The 19,119-nt window shown below is 38.0% G+C and overlaps 1 protein-coding gene across 2 annotated transcripts; it reads right to left on the bottom strand.

Annotated features, from left to right (window-relative positions):
* Positions 1-860: 860 nt before the first annotated feature.
* LOC144194303 (tubulin alpha-1C chain-like) lies at positions 861-6,968 on the bottom strand. 2 transcript variants are annotated; one of them, XM_077713270.1, is made up of 5 exons: positions 6,746-6,968; positions 5,320-5,344; positions 3,082-3,304; positions 2,031-2,179; positions 862-1,952 (listed from the first exon to the last, which is right to left on the bottom strand). In XM_077713270.1, exons 2-5 carry the CDS (start codon positions 5,320-5,322, stop codon positions 975-977), a joined length of 1,353 nt encoding a protein of 450 aa, XP_077569396.1. In that variant the 5' UTR covers positions 5,323-5,344; positions 6,746-6,968; the 3' UTR covers positions 862-974. The 2 variants fall into 2 exon arrangements, with proteins under 2 accessions (XP_077569397.1, XP_077569396.1); XM_077713271.1 differs by lacking the exon at positions 6,746-6,968 and having other exon boundaries at positions 861-1,952; positions 5,320-5,343.
* Between the last annotated feature and the right edge of the window lie 12,151 nt (positions 6,969-19,119).

Raw genomic sequence — 19,119 nt, 5'->3', positions numbered from 1 at the left:
AATTGCCGCCCAGTTACATCCTGTCATAATCCATGTCAAATGTGTATTTCTGATCCCCGTCAAAGGCTTAACCCTAGTTTGTAAATCGGTGATTGATGCCCAGTCTCGTTTCCCACTAGCGCTTTGGTTTGTCCTTTTGTTTTTGGGACTTTGATATTAATACACTTTGCATTGTCCACTACTCTGGCGGGCTTCCCAGCAATCGGGTCGCCCCCGTTCACCTGGCAAGAAAATATCGGTTTGTGATTGAGTTGATTGTGCATTCTCGCCTCCTCCACATCAAGCCTGACGCTGAGTTACGAAGTTCAAACTATCCCCAAATTTACCAAAATGAAGGATGGCGATGAAAGATAATGTATTATGGTCACATTACTGTATATTTACATTTGGCTTCATTTTAACAAGGTTTGTTGAGCAAAATATCAGTAAACACAAGTTGTAGAAGTGTCTGTGTGAAATTTAAAAAGGAAGCCAGTTATGACTTTCTCCACATTTGTGGACTTTGGATCATGTTTTTATATTTCTATGCAGAATACATTCCTAAACATTTTCCCACTAAAAATCACTTCTGACATTTTGAATGATCTGTTAAGAACTTTTGGCCAAAAGTTATGTATCTATAACAACGGCATAACTTAATCCCATCTCAGCATAAAACCTGATACTTGGGTCTCAAAGTTTGTGAAGCTTATATATTTGACCTAAATCTACAAGAGGTTGATGCACTCAGCATTGAGTCCATCTCAAAGAATGACAATTTTCACAGACAATGTTATTTTTCATGCTTTAATGGGCAATATCTTTCTAAAATTTAACTTGAAAATAACTGAAACAAATGAGAAGTACATTTTCAAATCATCCAATAAATTGTTTTCATGAATCAAACTGGTCAAGAAGCACAATAAGGATCACAGATCAAGAAAAACAATAAGGACCACAGTAAACTCGAGCGGTGTTTCCTGCAATCCTACATTCTAATATTCCTCCCCTTCCTCTCCCTGATCATCCACTGAGTCAGCGCCAACCTCTTCGTAGTCCTTCTCAAGCGCTGCCATGTCTTCTCTGGCCTCAGAAAATTCTCCCTCCTCCATACCCTCACCCACATACCAGTGGACAAATGCACGCTTGGCATACATCAAATCAAACTTGTGGTCAAGCCGAGCCCAGGCCTCTGCCACGGCTGTTGTGTTGCTTAGCATACACACAGCTCTCTGCACTTTAGCTAAGTCTCCACCAGGAACCACAGTGGGTGGCTGGTAGTTAATGCCCACCTTGAAACCCGTGGGGCACCAATCTACAAACTGGATGGTGCGCTTGGTTTTGATGGTGGCGATGGCAGCATTTACATCTTTGGGGACCACATCACCACGGTACAAAAGGCAACACGCCATGTACTTGCCATGACGAGGGTCACATTTCACCATTTGGTTGGCTGGCTCAAAACAGGCGTTAGTAATGTCAGCTACCGTTAATTGCTCATGATAGGCTTTCTCAGCAGAGATAATGGGTGCATAGGTAGCCAGAGGGAAGTGGATACGAGGGTAAGGTACCAAGTTGGTCTGAAACTCAGCCAGATCGACATTAAGAGCGCCGTCAAAACGGAGGGAGGCCGTGATAGATGATGTGATCTGACTGATCAGTCTGTTCAGATTGGTGTATGTAGGACGTTCCATGTCTAGGTTTCTGCGGCATATATCATAAATGGCTTCATTATCTACCATAAAGGCACAATCTGAATGCTCGAGAGTTGTATGTGTGGTCAAGATGGAGTTATAGGGCTCAACTACTGCCGTGGAAACCTGAGGAGCTGGATAGATGGAAAACTCCAGTTTGGATTTCTTGCCATAATCCACAGATAGACGTTCCATCAAAAGGGAGGTGAAACCGGAGCCGGTCCCGCCACCAAAGCTGTGGAAAACCAGGAATCCCTGAAGCCCAGTGCACTGATCAGCCTGATGAACAATGGAAACATTAAATGGAAGTCACATTTTTATTCTCAATCACAGGATATGATTTACTTCAATGCTCACCAGTTTGCGTATTCTGTCCAGAACCAGGTCAATGATTTCTTTGCCGATGGTGTAGTGACCACGCGCATAGTTGTTAGCAGCGTCCTCCTTGCCGGTGATCAACTGTTCAGGGTGGAAGAGCTGTCGATAGGTTCCGGTGCGAACTTCGTCTAGAGATCAAATCAAGGTGCTGTTCAACGCATATACCGACATTGCCAAAATTACTCATTTAATCAATTTGTGCAAATTACCCTTGCAGAAGCACCACTCTCGCCTTAGTTACGATTGCTAAGCCGAACAGCTTCATGATTGTAATCTAACGACACAAGCTATTGTATGCAGATGTATACCGACGTTTCAAGTGATTTCTTTTTTAAAATACCAGTACTACAATCTCCAAATTAAAGCAAATGGGTTTAAAATATTCAGCAGAGGCTTATATTGAAAATTCTCACGAATATAGCAAGTATCGGGGCAAAAGCAGAGTGTTGACACTGACAGAAAAGCAAAAGGTTGGATCACTAAGGTGTCTAATTCATTGAATCGTCCATGAAAAATAAAAACTAATTAACGCCTAGGCACTTATTAGGATGCTATCTATGTTTACTGACCAACTGCAAACCCAGATGTGAGGTTAACTAACCTAATCTAATGAAACAGCTATACCTGGATGTTAGAAAGACGGACGGCTTTTAGTAATAATAGTACAACTTTGATATCCAGTTTTAGAAACATTATTACTTCTACCTATGAATTTTAATGCAAGACAGCTCACATGAATCTTTACCACAACAATAATTTAGACAATGAGGAATCTGAGTTGGTCAGATCATTCTCCTAACCGCGGTCTGTAGGACTTGATTGATGGCTGTATAAAAAGCGAAGTTTGCAAAAGGTCAATTAATGACAATGAACTCAGTCCATATTAAATGGGAGGGCTGGCAACGATCATTCGCCGACAGCTGCTCCCAGTACAAATGGATTGGAGGTCTATCATCTTCAATGCCAGTCCATGAGTTAATATTTAGAATAGTTAGGCAATGGAACAGTCATTCAGAGTTGTGTAGTTTACCAATGACTGTGGGCTCCAGATCCACAAAGACCGCTCTCGGAACGTGCTTTCCTGCTCCTGTCTCACTAAAGAAAGTGTTGAAAGAATCGTCTCCGCCTCCAATCGTCTTGTCACTGGGCATCTGTCCATCCGGCTGAATTCCATGTTCCAGGCAGTAAAGCTCCCAGCAGGCGTTCCCAATCTGAACGCCAGCCTGTCCAATATGCACTGAGATACACTCGCGCTGATGGGGTAGGGGGGAAAAAAGAACATAGAATACATACATACATAGAATTCCAATTTTTCACTTTTCATATACATGATACAGTCATACTCTATGTACTAAATTTTCAGGTTACGGAAGCGAAGTTCCCCCGAGGTACAAAAAAGATCCTTCTTATAAAATTGTGACATTTTGACAAATTTTAAAGTGTTTAGTTGGTAGTTGTGTGAGGACTGTAACAAATTAAATAATTTACATATTAAGTAAAGTGTGCAGGCATGGCCAAAAGTTTTGAGATGACAAAAATTACATTTTCACAAAGCCTGTTCCTTCAGGGGCTTTAGGGTTTTGTCAGATGTTTCTCTGGTATAATGACTTTCCATTAGAAGCATTTCACAACTATTAAAAGCTTTTTATAGAGAATACATGCAATAGCTCAATATTTGGAGTGTTGACACTTATTTTTCAAGACCTCTGCAATTCGTCCTGCAATCCTGTCAATCAACTTTTGAACCAAAACCTGACTGGTGGCCGTCCATTCTTGCATAATCAATGCTTGGAGTTTGTCAGAATTTGTGGGATTTTGGTTGTCCATCCGCCTCTTGAGGATTGACCACAAGTTCTCAATGGAGTTAAGATCTGGAGAGTTTCTTGGCCAAATGCCCCAAATCTTTCCCAAGCCATTTTGTTTATTATATTTGCTTCATGGCAAGGTGATCCATCATGCTGGTAAAGGCATTGTTTATCACCAAATTGCACCTGGATGGTTGGGAGAAGTTGCTCTCGGGGGGAATTCTGGAACCATTCTTTGTGCATGGCTGTGTTTTTAGGCATATTGTGAGAGAGCCCACTCCCTTGACCGAAAAGCAAGCATACACATGAATGGTCTAAGGCAGGGGTGTCAAACTCATTTTTTTGTTGAATTTGATCATAAAACAGAAAGTAGGCACTCATCATTAACTTTCTTGGGCCACAGAAAATGATGCGGTGGGCCAAATTTGGCCCACGGGCCCCCACTTTGATGCATCACTGTCGGCACGAGACAAGACTGATTGCAGCGCTCACCTCATTTTAAGTATTGGCCTTAACTAGCATGCAGCTGCACTCACACTTGCCTGCTGCCATTTCTGGGCAAGCTCTGTACTGGTGGTGGCCCGATCCCATAGGTGAAACAACTTCAGGAGACGGTCCTGTGGCTTGCTGGACTTTCTTGGATACCCTGAAGCCTGTTTGGCATCAATTGAACCTCTCTTCCAAGCATCCAGGAGCAATTTGGCGAAGAATGCCTTTTCCAGTATGATGAAACACCTTGCCAAAAAGCAAAGGTCGTAACAAAATGGCTTAGAGAACAAAACATTAAGATTTTGGTCCCTGAGCTGGGAAACTTTCAAGAACTTAATCCCATTGAGAACTTGTCGTCAATCCTCAAGAGGCAGGTGGACAATAGAAAAATTCTACAAATTCTGACAAACTCCAAGCATTGATTATGCAAGAATGGACGGTCATCAGTCAGGATTTGGTTCAAAAGTTGATCTACAGCATTCCAGGGAGAATTTCAAAGGTCTGGAAAAAGAAGAGCCAACACTGAAAATATTGACCTATTGCATGTAAACCTCAATAAAAGCTTTTGATGCTTGTGAAATACTCATAATTGAAAGTCATTATACAACAGAAACATCTGGGAAAGAATGGAAGAAGAATATTTACACCAACTGAGTGGAATTGTATTGTCTTTATTTAAACTGCCATGCATGTTTTTGGAAAGCAGATCTTATACTGAATCGACAATGTTGGGGCCAGGCCCCAGATTCATGCAAATGAGCAAATTATTCTTGAGACATGTCTGGTAAGGTTGTAAAGGTTTACCCAACTTCATTTCTAATCCCAAAATGTAACCATGTCTATGGAAAGTGTCTGTTCTAGCACACGTTCAACTGGGGGCCAGAAATGGATGTTTTAACACAAAAGCTCCGAGAGTCCTTCCATATTCTACATCCTTTTGAGCACTAAGAAAAAATGCAAAGATGTAAACTCACCATATTTTGTGAAGGAGAGAGGTCTCTGAAAGAATCAGCAACAAGTTGAACAGGTGAGAAGCACACAAGTTAATTTATTGACAAAAGAGCCATAACTTTTGCGCTGGACTACCGTATTTTCTCGCATATAAAACCCGAAATAATTATGATTGAATTAAGGGTACAGCTTATATGTGCACAAATTAGACTTGACATGCGCGAAACTGCACGATGAGATACCATAGCGCAAGACAAAGCGCCCAATACGGTCATGTATTTCAAAATAGACATAAGCTAAATAGATAAACCGCTAAACCAAATTACATTATTTTGACATTTAAGAATGAAATTCAAGCCAAAAAAAAGTTTTTTTCATAAAACGTGAAAAAAAACTCACTGGTGCCTGCCATTGCTTGCTTGGGGCGCTGCCATATTACCTTTTACCGGTAGTTGGACATGCCATGACTGGCCAGGCGCCAGTAGCCTTTATAAATGTGTTCATACGCTTTACCATGTCAGCACACCCCAATATTTGTTAAGGTAAGACTGATCGAAGGTCTTGCAGTCGATCATTAAAATATCAGCCTTGATACCTACTTGATGTGTCTCTCATGCTATAATTACATCCACATGTGCAATCCATCCTTTCGATTCATACAGTATCTCAGAAATACCACGTGTGATTTTCTTAAAATTTTCCCTTCAAAGTAACACGTGTAACTCATTTTAAAACCACAAATATGGAGATGAAAATTGTGAATCAGGGGGCGTCTTATACGAGAAAATTGTAAAATTCAACAATTTAAGGCAAATTTAGGGGTATTGCTTGTTCGCGGAGGCGGTCAATATACAAGAAAATACGGTAGTTATGGCCCTGCAATAAAGTAGCTTTCTATATTCCAAACCTTGTACTGATATACAAATATGTGGTGTAAATATCTACCTTGACCATGAGTGTTATATGTATAGCAGAAAATCAAATAATCAGAAAATCAGAATATCCTGTCAAATTAGCCAACCAAGGAATGACTTCAAAGTTCCTAATCGTTTGGCAGTTGTTTTAAATGAATCGGGTGCCAATTGTGTAAAAAGTTGAAGATTTTTCAAAGATTCACCCATCAGGAAAGTTACAAGGACCTGCTTGAAGGGTGACTGTGTTATGGCTCCCCCCAAAAAATAAGTTACATCTCTTAATTTGACAAAATAACAATTTCAATTCAAATGTTTCGACTATAGTATTCCAATGGACCATCAATCATCAGCGCATGTTGTTTTTATTACAAAGATTGGCAAGATTAAAGACAACCAAAGAGATACAATTCCAAGACAGTATTCATTAAACCACAAGGTTATACTAGCAGTGTCATTGTTCTGAGAACAATTTATAGTCATAAAATAAAGATTAAGTGACTACCATTATTAGTATTGTAGTATTAGAAGATCTTACCGACAACCAACTCCGGATTCAGACTGTGACTCTTAATACGTGATATGATTTGACCGACTTTGTAAAAGAGCAGGAAATACTCTAAAGGGCACACGCTGCCTTTGCACAAAGAAACCTCACGCGTACTGCTCTGCTAGATTTGGAAAACGTATACAAGCCCGTCAGGACGAGATGGCATAAAGGACATCAACGTCATAAAAGCTTAGAACTAACAACACGGAAGACATGAGCGAACGTGATAAAAGCGTCGACTAATCCAATTTATATTAACTCCAACTCCGTCGTAGTGTCAAAACCAAATGTTTTACAAATTCATTCGATCTTTAACGACATTTAGATTCGGCGTGTGTCTGCGGGCCAACTGTCCCCCTATGCCTAATCATTTGAATGAAGTGAATATGGCCCTCATTTTGTTGCATTTGGTGGCTTTAACATGAGATGAAAGGAAGTCACTTTACCATTGCCTGTCCAAAACCTCACGTTAAAATCAATGTGTGAACATGTGCAAAAATTCAGAACAGTGGTAACTCTACCTAAAGAATTAATTTGTTGCAGAAGTGGCCTTAATTTTCTGTAAATTAGTCACATTTTACATTTAAATGCCCTAATCTGTTCCATGGTCCCCCAAACAACCTCCTACTATTTATTTATTGATTGATTCATTCATTTTCTGAACCACTTTATCCTTACTAGGGTCGCGGGGGTGCTGGAGCATATGGCCAACTGGCTCCCTCGCATATCATTTTTTTCCCGTATCTAGAGATAATTATATGATATGATATGATATGATATTATATTATATTATATTATATATATATATATATATATATATATATATATATATATATATATATATATATATATATATATATATATATATATATATATATATATATATATATATATATATATATATATATATATATATATATATATATATATATATATATATATATATATATATATATATATATATATATATATATATATATATATATATATATATATATATATATATATATATATATATATATATATATATATATATATATATATATATATATATATATATATATATATATATATATATATATATATATATATATATATATATATATATATATATATATATATATATATACATATGTATGACAACAATGTGCCACATTTTGCAGTGAACGGGCAAAAAGCAGCTGTCGTTGCCTGCTTAGTGTACTTGTATAATGACAATACATAAAAGATTTCAATTCAATTCAATTTACAACATGCAATGTACAAAGAATATCGGTAGATGGCATCGTTGATTAAAGTGAATTCCATTAAAGCTCTGACCTAGTCGAAGAACACATAGGGACTTTCTTCAATATTTTTGCACTTTACCTAGAATTGACAACATACAACCCATTTTTTGTATGGTTCAAAAATTATGCTAAAGTTTACTTTTCTTTCATTTCAAATTTAATCCGACTGTTCTGGGGTCTGCATTGTTATTCTCATCTCATTTTCTGTACTGCTTTATTCTCAATAGGGTCGCAGGAGGTGCTTGAGCCAATCCCAGCTGTCTCCGGGCCAGAGACGGTTGACACCCTGAATCAGTGGCTAGCCAATCGCAGGGCACACTCACACCCATACATACCTAGGAGCAATTTAGAGTGTCCAATCAGCTTATCATGCATGTTTTTGAAATGTGTGAGGAAACCGGAGTACCAGGAGGAAACCCCACGCAGGCCCAGCGAGAACATGCAAACCCACACAGTTAGACCACCTGGATCTGAAATCAGGACCCCAGAGATGGCAGGCCGACGCGCTAACCACTCACAACACCGGGCTAGCCCCTGCATTGTTTAATTGTTTTGTAATTTTCATTTTAAAATTGATCAAAAAATTGAATTTAATCAAATTTAATGCCTTTATTGTCGATAAAAAACTACAATGAGATTTAAAGCTTCACTATAAAGTGCACACAAGTAGTCATAAAAAGATTTATTTACAATAAAAGTGAAATGAGGTTTAAATAAGTGACTTAAGTGGTTATAAGGTATTTTTGTTTTGTTGGGGTTTGGTGCTTGGTGTTTGGGTGTTTTTTCCTGTGTCCTGTCCATGTGATTGTTCATGAATGTCACCTGTTGTGTCTTTTCAGGATCTCCTTTGCTCGGTTTGCTAGGATTTTGGTTGTGTGTGAGTGTGTTTTTCCTTGTGTGTGCTGTCCGGGTGATTGTGTTTTTCGCCTCTTATGTACCTCTGAGGGCAGGGGCACTGAAGGTGGGGGCCTAGAAAATGAAACAAAATTGCTATAGAAGTGTATTTATATTCTGTGGGATATTTGATTTTGTTTGATGTCTTACAACTTTCCTTCATTCATTTTATGAACCTCACAAGGGATGTGTGGTGCTGGAGCCTATCACAGCTAACTACGGGGACCAAGCAGGTGAGACCCTTAATTGTTGGCCAGCCAACCCAGGACACAAGGAGACAGACAAAAATCAGTGCTCACACTCATATATACTTGCATGAAATTTAAATTGTTAAACCAGCCTCCAGTGGATGTTTTTTTTTGTGGGAGGACACTAGAGTACCCAGAAAAAAAATCCACACAGTAGCAAACGGAGAATGTTCAAAATCCATAATGTGAAGACGAAACCCTAGATTACAGAACTGTGAGGCTGGGGCGCTAACCACTCTGCCACCTAGTCATTTCACAACTTAAAAATTGTTTTTGTCTTTTAGAACTAAGGATTTCACGGCAAAGCTTTTGTAACCTGAATATTTCATATAGAGAAGCATTTGTAAATAGAGGTATTACTGTACCTGGTGAGGCTCAGATGATGTTTTCACAAGCACATAAAAAGTCAAACATGGACAACAACACAGCACACTTAAGAATCAACATTTGCTCATAGTTGGAGAAAAGTCCCCCCTGTAGGATTGCAGGGCCAGTGCAGCAGCCTGAGAAAAATGATATCATTCCTAACGCACTTTTAATAAATAAAAATACTTGGCACATTTTGTCTTTACATATTGTGATGTTACAGTAAGTGAATTAGAATAACCATTGAATAAAGGTTGTTCATATTTCAACAAGATTTTATTTTTAAACACAACATTTGGTGAAACCCACATTTAGTCACTGATGATGTTGCAGGCTCTTCAGGAATTTTGGTGCCTTCGGGTTTTCCATGACCATCAAATAAAGATTGCACCGTGGATCAAACTATAGTAATTCACTTCTCTCCGTGGTAGGACCAAAATAAAAGTTTCTTCCTTGTTGCTAAAACAATAAGCATGGAGGTCAGACGAGCTAGACCAGTGGCACTCAACCTGGGTTCGAGTCGGTTTCAGGGGGTCGGTGAAACCTCTGCCCCGGACTTCAAGATAGAAACACTCATGTCTATACACCTGAGGTCTCCAAACCGGTTCTTGAGGGTTGCTGTGCTTGCAGGCTTTTGTTCCAATCGATCTAACACAAACAGTTTAACCAATGAGGCTTCTGCTGAAAAAAAAGAAGCTCCTGACTACAATCGAATGATTGCACTCCTAGGATACCAGATTGGTGGAAAGGTTTTCTCTTACAGGTTGGAATGAAAATCCGCACCCACTGCGGCCCTTTGTGAAATTTTTTGGAGACCAATGCTACACATGATAACATCCCTGGCTTGACCATCACTGACTGCATATGATCACGTGACATTGCTTGACCAACCAGTGGTGTGAGGAATTTATATATCTTGAATAAAATAAAAAATAAAAACACAGTAGGTTTCGGTGAATGGTTGTGTTTGAAACTGGTGGGGTTTGAGGAATGCGCATATGAAAAAACTTGTGGGCTTCAGTAGCTCCAACAAGGTTGAGAACCAATGAGTTAGGTTCCATTCAGTGGAGAGTTGTGCCAAATTGCTTTGGCTAGGCTTGCTGAATGTTTTCAAATATATCAAGTACATTTCAATATGGTACATAAAAAAAATACATTCATTTATTGGGATTCGGAGGGGTTGTGCATCATCTCGCGATGTAAACGGCTGGCACAGTTTATTAATGAAAGTCTCATTAATGAATATCTCATTCCTCCTGGTGTCAATACGACTCAAGTTTTTTTTGGTTTGTTTATCAGGCCTTAAGTGATGGGAAACCAAGAACAAAAATACTTTGAAAATAGTTCAGTGGAGAACAAAAGGATAAATATGCAACAATTCATGTAACATTTAGTTTTATGGATAACTATAGCTTAAAGAACAGGCTTTCAGTGGTCTGAGAGAAAAAAAAAATAGTATATAAGTTGCAGGCCAAGACTATTAAAAAAGTGTTCCCCCACTATATCATTGGAACTTTGCGCAAGTGGCACAATAGAATGGGGAACAGCTTTTTGGTTTAAAGTAGTGAGAAAACAATATTTAAAAAATAAACTACATTGTCATTTTGTAGGGTAGCTTCCAACACCTCTTATGTCCAGGGCATCTGGCGGAGAATATTGTGCTGATGAGAACTCTCCATCATTCATAACACATTAAACAGTTGTGTATATTAATTGATTATATCATATTTGAAATCAATGAAATACTTTCAAATAAAAAGAAAGGACTTGACACATTTTTATTTTGCGATCAAAATGAATAAACAAGACAAATTCCACAAAACAACAACAAATTAATCATGTCCCACCCCTATTTCATACCATATATCATATCATTAATTACATGTCACATTTTAGACTTCTCACATTGTTGTTTTGTGGCTTCTTAACGAACAGCACTCATCCGACAAAAAAGTGTCTCTTTCGGTCAGCTGCTCTTCCCATCATACATAAGATTCTCTCCCTTGAAGTGAAAGCAAACAGTCCTGCACTTGCAAGTTACCACTGACCCACTTACCTGAAACACTGGAAAAGCAGGGGGAAAAGAGCGGTGGAGGTGAAAACGTGGGAGACTCCTATGATTAATGTGTTGTAACGATGGATTCAAGGAGAGACCTAGAAGAGTCGTGAACAAGGTCACCTGTGATATGTGTATGTGTGTGTATATGTGTGTATATGTGTATATGTGTGTATATATGTGTATGTTTTTATATATATATATATATATATATATATATATATATATATATATATATATATATATATATATATATATATATATATATATATATATATATATATATATATATATATATATATATATATATATATATATATATATATATATATATATATATATATATATATATATATATATATATATATATATATATATATATATATATATATAAATATATAAATATATAAATATATACATATATACATATATACATATATACATATATACATATGTATATATATATATATATATATATATATATATATATATATATATATATATATATATATATATATATATATATATATATATATATATATATATATATATATATATATATATATATATATATATATATATATATATATATATATATATATATATATATATATATATATATATATATATATATATATATATATATATATATATATATATATATACACCACACACACACACACACACACACACACACACACGTACAACCCTAAAGTAAAAAAAATGTCTCTGAATTCTTGTGACAACATTGTTACTGATAGGTTCACCGATAGGCATTCCCAAATGCACGCACAAATAAAACAGACAAATGACTCATTACCGGTGTCTTGAAAGAGAAAATCCACCCTGTCTCGCCTTCGTCCTAGATCATTCTGCTGAATCGATGCCTCTCTTGCTTATTTTATACACAAGATTTACAACATGCATCTCAGTTCTCAAAACAATTGAAGGTCTGGCGGATCTTCCAGAGGGAGCTCGTGTGAACCACACATTCAGAAGTCGATGTTTCTCAAAACAGCTGAAAGTCCTCCGGATTTTCCAAAGGGAGCTCGATGTTTCGGTGTAAACATAGTTTTGAGAAGACCAGCTGCAGAGGGGGAGTGACATGTATTAAAATGACTTTTTTAATGTTATTTACCCCCTAAGTAAAGCAAAACATTCTTCATTGCAAGCAAATATATAATAATGTAAGATTTATAACCCAAACAGTCACGTTGTTTTTAATCAATGAGTGTCAATTGGAATATCTATGCAGAAGAGTGTAATGAAAAAAAAAAAGATTATAACACGCTGGACCCAGTGTCAATGCCATAATATCAACGTAACGCTCCTATACCTGCGCTTTCTCACCAGCAGTTTCCATAATTTACCTCACAGGTTAAAAGAGACCCATATGCACTCAAAAGACCCATATTTGGCTCTCGAGCCATAGGTTCCCTACCCCTGATTTATAGCTTGTTAAGTCAAAATGGTCTGACAATGACTAGCGATTTAAATCAACAGACAGGTGTTAACAAGGCTATGAGAAACAGTTGGGTCGCACGGGAGGCAGTGGATAAGAAGAGACATCAGAGGCAGAAAACAACAAGGGTAATCAATGGGTAATCAAAAGGACACACAAATGGAAAAAAAGCAAGAACAAATTCCACCCTAAATTACATAATGTTGATTGGTCTTTGTTGATTAAGGAATGTGAAATAACATTTAGGACTATGCCAAATTGTATATCTGAAAGCACATGCGATTATGCACAGTCTGCCATTTGAAATCACTCACCAAGTACATGCGTTAGTTAACATATTGTATAATATCAACAGTCATTTGATTGCTGATATCCACATGAGGTTTCCATTTTAAGTCATGCGGTATGTTTGGACACTGCACTTCTGCTCTCATTTGCCTTGTGTTCCCTTTTTAGTCCTTCATTTTTCTCCCCAGTGTGCCCAATACGTATATTGTCCCACTTTACAATGAGGTCTGCTGCTGGTGTGTTAGGATGAACAGCCAACTAACAATTTCTGTGTGTTTTTGGGGGGGGTTGTAGTGGTGAGTGTGGGTATAGTGTGATGGTAGTATGGTGGCACACGTGTCTGATAATCCTGATCGCTTCTCTAAAGCAAGAATTTGTTGAGTCAAACTTGTTATACACCTCTTTTTAAAACCAGTTCAGCGTCTTAGATACGGAATTTGAACGTTATCATATTCCAAGTACAGTATTCCCTTGATTATTGCGACTTCACTTATTGAGAATTACCTTCAATTGTTACATTTTTTTTAAGTTCATAAAGATGTGAAAATCCACGCTGAAATTGGATGGGTGGGTGGGGGCATGGCTGTATGGATGCATGGGTGTATGGGTGGATGGGTAGATGGGTGGATGGATAGATGGTTGGATGAATAGATGGATTGCCATTTTGTGTCATTATAAGTACGCTTTCAACCAACTTAATGAACTCTACTCCAGATAATAGCAACACATCAAGGTTGTCACTTACTTTTTGCAATAAAGCACGTGAAACAGAGTCTCAGTGTGTGTGTATCCTTTGATTGTCTGTTTGTATTTTCCAATAAACGAAAAAAAGATCAACAATAATAATAGTTCATCAGTAGGGGGAGGTGCAGATGCCGTCGCCGCATGCTATGGGCAAGAGGTGGGCAGCCACATCCAAGTTCTTAATACGAGTGTTAGGTATATCATTATTATAAATCTGTTTGAAATCTAATCAATATTATATGTGCTTGCAATGAAAAACGCTTTGCCTTATTTTGGATATTAAACATTACATATATGAACGCTTTGCTTATTAGGAATGTTAGGTTCATTATTATTATAAATGTGACATTAATACAAGGCATTAATACAGTGGTCTCAAACCGGTTCCACAAAGGGCCGCAGTAGGTCCTGGTTTTTGTTCCAACCGATCCAGTGCCGACATTTTAACCAATCAGGTGTCTTTAAAATAAGTAGCACCTGACTCCAATTAACTGATTGCACTTGCAAAAGGTATCCTTGTTGAGTTGGAATGAAAACCTGCACCCACTGCGGCCCTTTGAGGATCGGTTTGAGACCACCGCATTAATACAAGGGTTTTGACAGACCTACAATAGTTTTGAGAACTGAGACAAATTGTTATGAGACTCTAAATAATGTTTAGACTTCTGTGATGCATGTTGTTAAATCATATGAATATATTCGCAAAAGAGACACTGAGGTCTGCAGAATCATTTGACCGGAGGATCGATTCTCTTCTTGCAATAATGAAAGGATATGATCTCAGGTGCCTCAGTTATTGAAAGGTGAACTTGGGAATACTTATTGGTGAACCTATCAACGAGGCATCGCTCGCATCAAGTCTGCGGCAAATCACCTGGATACAGACCAAAGTAGTGTGTAGGCTTTCAAGCAGGGACTTGCCTTCGTGCGTGGATTTCCTCAAAGCTCGCAACAAGGTCATTTCCCTATTTCCAAGGTGATTAACCCTATTTTTGTCTAACTTGGCCTAACCAGGTCTCTCCAGGTCCACATGACCTTCCATGTTATCTGTCTCAAGCCTGTGAGTCAGAGCTCCTTGGTGCCAGCCGTTCCATCTACACCCCGCCGATGATGATAGATGTTGGTCCTGTGTACACGGTCGGAGACCTCCTGGGTGGCCTTAAGCGAGGAATTTGGTGTGGCAGTTTTTGGTGAACTGGGATGGCAATGGGCCCATGGAGAGATTGTGGGTTCGCGCCAGCTTCATCGTGGACAAGGCTCTTATTAAACACTTTGACCTGTCAGCCTGTTACATGTTGCGGCCAACCCCATTGTTTTATGTAATAGGTTAATGATTCGTGGTTTTAAGGGAGTATAAATGTCATTTGAAAGGAAAAGCTTAAAAAAATCATTGCATGTGGTATTTCCGAAATACTGTACTGGACTGCACGTGGACGAATTAAAAAACGAAGTCACGTGAGCAGTACACCCAGGAAGTATGCAATGATAGAACAAGATAGACGCAGATCTCAAGGCAGATATTTTAATGATCGACTGCAAGACCTTCGATCGGCCTTAACAACTATTGGGACGTACTGACATGATAAACACTACGCACACATGTATCAAGGCAACTCTCGTCTGGCAAGTCAGAAGATGTTTAAATATAAATATTATGATTGTGTCAAAAAATGAAAACCAGTACGTGTATGTAATTCCACACCTATAAAAGGAATTTGGCATTCAAATCTGTTTTTTTTTAAATTTCATAGTTATTTCATCCAAAGCAATACTTTAGGTAATACCCAATTTTTCTTCATCAATCATGGTTCTGACATCACAACGACAATTAATGCCCAAAGGTCTAGCTTTCGACTGCTAATGTTGAGAGTAGCAGTATAAGTGTCTTAAAACACCCCCTGATTCACAATTTTTACCTCCATATTAATGGTTTTAATAGGAGTACAAATATGTTACTTTGAAGGGAAAATCTTAAGAAAAAACGCACATGGTAATTCTGAAATACTGTATGAATCAAAAGGATTGTCTGCTGGATTGCACGTTATTTGGCTAAATATCATAAGGAAGTTACTATGACTGTCTTTGTAAATGCAAGATATCAAATTATTCAATTTGAAAAAAGGAATTAGCCAATAGTGACCAAAACCTGATGCTTTTTAATGACATAAACTACAATTTTCTAATCAGAAGTTTATGTTGCGGCCATATTGCTTCTAAAGTGGAAACATCTTAATTATTTTGATGGTTCTTATCCTGCAATAGTTGTCACTTACGAACAGAAAATAAAATACAAAATAAAAGTTAAAAAAAGGAAGTCCCGTGAGCAGTGCTGACATGGTAAACACTACGAACACATGTATCAAGGAAACTCGCGTCTGGCCAGTCAGAGCACATTTAGCTATGGTAAGATGGTGGTGCCCTGAGCGAGCAACGGCAGGCACAAACAAATTACTTCTTTTTTTTTAACATATTGTTTTATCTTTTCTCTATTTTGAAATAAATGACCATATTGGCCACGTTGTCTTGCGTAAGGCGTTGCTTCGTTGTCACCTTGCAGTTTCGTTCACGTCATGTCTTATTTATGCACATATAAGCCCTACCCTGGATTTAGTCATCATTTTTTTTAGCTACACATGGAATATGAGCTAAATAAAACTTTGGGATTATATTTTCTATAAATTAATTTCGGGCTAAGTTTTAATGATCTGCGCATTAAATGCATTTCATGTTTTAGATTTAAATGTTTTTTTTACTGATTAGTTTATGATTTTATTTTATTATGTACTCTGCGGGCGAGTGATTAACGCATCTGCTTTGAAGTTCCGGGGTAGAGGGTTCGATCCAATGTGGGTTCTTTCCAGTGGCGGGTCGTCGGGGCCTTCAAGGCCTTCTCTGTTGGCCTAAGAAATATCTGAATCAAATATTATATTTTTTGTTGGGGCTACTCGCCAACACTTAAATAAACTCGAACACAGGAACACACACTGAGGCAGATGGAATGAAAGTTGAAGGCCGCGACTGCAGAGGCGGGGAAGTGGACCATTCTGAGGCCCGAGAGTGTGACTACTCTCCAAGCTCCTCGAAGCTATCTCCCGCCGAAAAGCTGCTTCAACGGTGGTTTTATTAGAGATAAGACAAGTCATAAAAATGGGAGGCGTTAATACAAATGAAGGAGGTGGAGTGCAAAAGGTGTAGTGCACATTTTAACCAATAGGTGTAAGTTAAATTCTATTCTAGTAACTTTTAATACATCATAGTGAAAAGGGTGCAAGACTAAATATAAGAATACAAATATATTTCACATTTTTCAATGCAATGCATTGTCTCAGACGTAAGGATATGGCATTACCTTGTCACAGGCGTAGGGATAGGTCATTGCCTTGTCGCAGGCTTTGGCATACGTCATGGCTTTCACCAACTATGATTGGCTAGTGATTGAGCTAGCAAACAAACAGAGCCAACAAACTGTATCTGGAGCTAGCTGCACAAGCAAATATATTGTTGTGTTGATTTAAAGCCATTTTCAAGACGGACTACGCCAAAAATATGACAGGACAGACTCGACTTTCAGCATTAGCTTCGACAGCGATAAAAAATAAGGAAGAAAGACAGGAGGATGTATATTGTGTACAGTTAAAAATGAATTTTGGTGAGTGAAATATGGCTATATTCCTAACTAATATTTCAATTGTGGGCCAAGTTCTGATATCTGAAAAGCTCCAGTGTTTGTATTTAATCACTAAATGCTAGGAAGTGGATTTTACCCCATTTTAGTTTCGCCATTGACGTTCATCGCTGTCTTTTTCCCGGACACATGACACTCCGGGCCCTCGGTTCTGATGTCTATAAAGCTCCAGTATTTGTATTTTATCAATAAATGCTGTTTTCGGCTGGATTTTACCCGTTGAAGACGCTGCAAGAAAATGCAGGGACCGCCACTGGTTCTGTCTGTGTGGAATTTGCATGTTCTTTCTGGGCTTGCGTGTGATTTCTACTGCTACTCCAGTTTCCTCCCACTTTCCAAAATCATGCAGTTAAGGTTGGTTAACACTCTAAATTGCCCCTAAGTATGAGTGTGAGTGTGGTTGGTTGGTTGTCCGTCTCTTTGTGCCCTGCCATTGGCTTGCCACGGTAAACTACACTTGTGAGGATAAGCGGTACTGAAAATGCATGAAATAATATTTACTTTATGCCTTTAATCTCCTGTTACTCTCATGGGTTTTCCTGTGACCGGGTTCAAATTGAGGGTATATTTCCTTTCATTTGGACTCTTATCTTAATTTACGGCACACTGACATCTAGTGTTAAATAGTTAAACTGCAATAAAAGCTTTTGTGCTGTTGAAATATTCGCATGTTTATCTACACACTGCTCTATATTTGGTTTTCAGGCCTGCCGCTATGGACATGTGCAGCACCTGGAACACCTCTTATTCTATGCGGCGGACATGAGTGCTCAGAACGCTTCAGGGAACTCGGCTTTACACGTCTGTGCTTTATATAACAAAGTGAGTAGTAAGCTCAATTATTATTTAAAAAAAGTTGCGTTCGTGCGTGCGTGCGTGCACGCATTCGTACACGTATGCAGGCAGGCACGCAGGCGTGCACGCACGCACGTACGCAACTTTTTTGTGCACGTATGCATGCATGCACGTATGTATGTATATGTATAGAGTATACTGCACTGCATGCCCTGTCTTAAAATATTAGCAGCTATTTATGTAACAATCATTTGATTACCCAGTGAGCCAGAATGGAATGCCTGGTCGGCCAGTAAGATCTTATTTTGACACACACTTTAATTTCATCTCTTAGATCTTATCATGTTATTTAAAAAAAAAGGTTGAACTGGCTGAACAGGGTTTCATCTAACCTCTCATCTGATTGTCATAAAATGGTCTCTAATCTTTTGAAATTTATATATCGCAAGAAGTATATTTTTGCAATACTGTCACATACCTGTCAACTTTTACATTTTATACGTATTTTAGACGTTTTTTCCCATTTCAAATCATG

Source organism: Stigmatopora nigra, chromosome 3, assembly GCF_051989575.1.
Source record: "Stigmatopora nigra isolate UIUO_SnigA chromosome 3, RoL_Snig_1.1, whole genome shotgun sequence".
NCBI classification, from domain to species: domain Eukaryota; kingdom Metazoa; phylum Chordata; class Actinopteri; order Syngnathiformes; family Syngnathidae; genus Stigmatopora; species Stigmatopora nigra.
This window is presented reverse-complemented; position numbering and strand designations above follow the sequence as displayed.

Bases quoted from the DNA above. Each gene is read 5' to 3' on its own strand.
- LOC144194303 (XM_077713270.1), bottom strand. The intron at 2,180-3,081 runs GTAAACTACACA...TTTGATCTCTAG, and splicing joins TCTGGAGCCCACAGTCATTG to ACGAAGTTCGCACCGGAACC. The intron at 1,953-2,030 runs GTGAGCATTGAA...ATTGTTCATCAG, and splicing joins TGGACAGAATACGCAAACTG to GCTGATCAGTGCACTGGGCT.